A 2,444-nucleotide genomic window follows, 5' to 3' on the forward strand; every position below is an offset into this window, starting at 1 on the left:
TTTGGCCTTGTATCTTGTTATAGCATATAGCATTCTTGTCAGGCCAATTAATTCTTAGCTATCCTACAGCTGGACTTTGAGCCTTATAGGGGTTACCGTGATGTTTCACAGTGATATGCTATAGGTAACCCCAACGTATATGATAGAATGAAGTGATTCTTACCTCAATTCAAATAAATCCTTTATCAAAAATTATTTTAAGGGGATATACGATTGGAGAACCTAAGGCTGTTGTAGGATCACCATCTCCTGATGCCATGTTTCTGATACCTAACATTCTACTGGAATAAGAGGTAGTAATTGAAAATTATCATATTATGAGAAGAGGACATAACAGTTCTCTCATAGCTAAGACTTTGTCTTACAAGTGCCTATCATGCATTTTGTTATTTCTGTTTTAAAATTTTATGATATTTTCTTCTGCTGCTCTTTGATGCTTAATTAAACTATGGCTTTTTCTCAAGGCATGTGTGGTGCAACCTAAAGCTGAGATGGACCTCCAGTTTGAGTCAACCAAACTAAGCACTCCTTGGGGGTATGTTAGTGCAGTAGCTTTATGTGTTTCAACCTTCGGGACGATAGCCTTGACGAGTGGTTTCTTCGTCAAGCCTGATGCCACAATTAATGACTACCTGAATGATGTTGCGCCTCTCTTTGGTGGCTTCTTGACCATTTTAGGAGTTTCTGAGGTATGTTGTGAATTTCTCCAGCTACTTGATTAGCCAACATAATGCATCCTGTGGTTAAAAAATGGTGTAAGATAAACTTTTTTAGGAGTTTTGTCATTTCATGAAAAAAGTTGTGTTCTTTTTTGGTAAATGGGATGATTGCAGATTTAGTATGTTTAATGTTATAAAAAAGAACAACATTTCTAGAGTGGTAATGTCTACTAAATGGATTCATCTGCATCATTTTTGTGAGTGGAAAAGACCATTCATTCATTGTACAATGTTGCAAATCTAAGGAAATTTTCTCAGATATTGAAGTATGGGAATGATCTAATCAATGATTTTGTTTTTTCACCATTAGAAATGATGGATAGCTGGCTGATCAAACTGCTTTTGGAAAATATAGGAGCTGAACAAGATTTGAACAAATATTTATTTCAAAAATAGGTTATAGTAAGGAGCTCTTTGGATTTGACAGAACCCATTAGGTAAAGGCTTTTTCGACAAAATTAAATGCCTCGCTTGTCGCTTCATTGTTGAAATACGTGTTTGGGAAAGCTTCAAATTTCATACCTTCAGATAGGAAAAACTTGAAATTTTCTCATTATAAGATTTTTGAAAAATTTTCAGGACTATCTCCATTTTCTGAACTTACTATTTTCTGTTAAATTTCAAAAAATTCCTGTCTTAATGTCTTGCAGATAACCACGAGGGTAACAGCAGCCCGTTATGGTGTTAAACTTAGTCCATCTTTTCTAGTCCCTTCCAACTGGACTGGATGCCTTGGGGTTATGAATAATTATGAGTCTCTTTTACCAAATAAGAAGGCTTTGTTTGATATTCCAGTAGCACGAACGGCAAGTGCGTATCTGACATCATTGGTTCTTGCGATTGCTGCGTTTATATCTGATGGCAGTTTTAATGGCGGTGACAATGCATTGTAAGTTACCCTCATCTATTCATCCAATTAAATAGCATGCACTTAGATTATCATCTTTCTCTGTGCTACCTAGTGACCTAGCGTGTCTTTTTCAATTAGAAAAACTACTTAGTGTACCTTTCTGTGCAGGTACATAAGACCCCAGTTCTTTTACAATAATCCGCTTCTTTCCTTCATCCAATACGTTGTCGGGCCATATACTGATGATCTTGGGAACGTGCTACCTTATGCAGTTGAAGGTGTGGGAGTTCCTGTTGATCCCCTTGCATTTGCAGGGCTTTTAGGTGAGTTTCTTAGCCAATGTCGTATATTTTGTCTTCTTGTTTCATAACTGGGAAGAATGCTTGACTGTGTTAATTGCATCCACCGCTGGCTGAATTTAAAATCGTGCATTTCGAAGACTTAACCAGATAATCTTGATTCAATTAAAGATTTGGCTCTGATTGACATGTCCAATTAATCAAATATCCCATCTCTAGCCTCGAGTATCTGCTTTCATCTTGTTGTGAAGAGTTCAAAATGCACTTTTCTGTTTTCTTGACGTGCGCCATAACACGGATATGTACAGGACTGTTGCCTACTGGGGGACAGTGGATGGACCATGGACCTCATCTTTCTCCTTATTTGTTTAGATATGCTATCTTAATTTTTGGATTATGATCCTGGAACCTAATTATAATGTGGACTTATCTCATCAATCGACCTAGTTACATACTCTATATAAAGGAGTAAGAGGGGGCTTTCTTTTTCTGTAAGATAAGACAGAGGTGTGTCTCTGTGAGCAAAAATCCTTGTAATTTCTTTGTAGTGAAAAATTTACAGTGGCAAATAGTCGT

At 36.8% G+C, this 2,444-nt stretch overlaps 1 protein-coding gene across 1 annotated transcript in view; it reads left to right on the forward strand.

Annotated features, from left to right (window-relative positions):
* The window catches only part of LOC111394654 (probable zinc metallopeptidase EGY3, chloroplastic), a 4,100-nt gene extending 1,749 nt beyond the window's left edge, over nucleotides 1–2,351 (forward strand). The window contains exons 3-5 of the mRNA XM_023020572.1: nucleotides 465–689; nucleotides 1,370–1,608; nucleotides 1,738–2,351. Of these exons, the coding sequence (XP_022876340.1) occupies nucleotides 465–689; nucleotides 1,370–1,608; nucleotides 1,738–1,939 (666 nt within the window). The 3' untranslated portion in view covers nucleotides 1,940–2,351. The remainder of the gene's footprint in view (nucleotides 1–464; nucleotides 690–1,369; nucleotides 1,609–1,737) is intronic.
* The last annotated feature ends 93 nt before the right edge of the window (nucleotides 2,352–2,444 follow it).

Source organism: Olea europaea, chromosome 5 (assembly GCF_002742605.1).
Source record: "Olea europaea var. sylvestris chromosome 5, O_europaea_v1, whole genome shotgun sequence".
NCBI lineage: Eukaryota > Viridiplantae > Streptophyta > Magnoliopsida > Lamiales > Oleaceae > Olea > Olea europaea.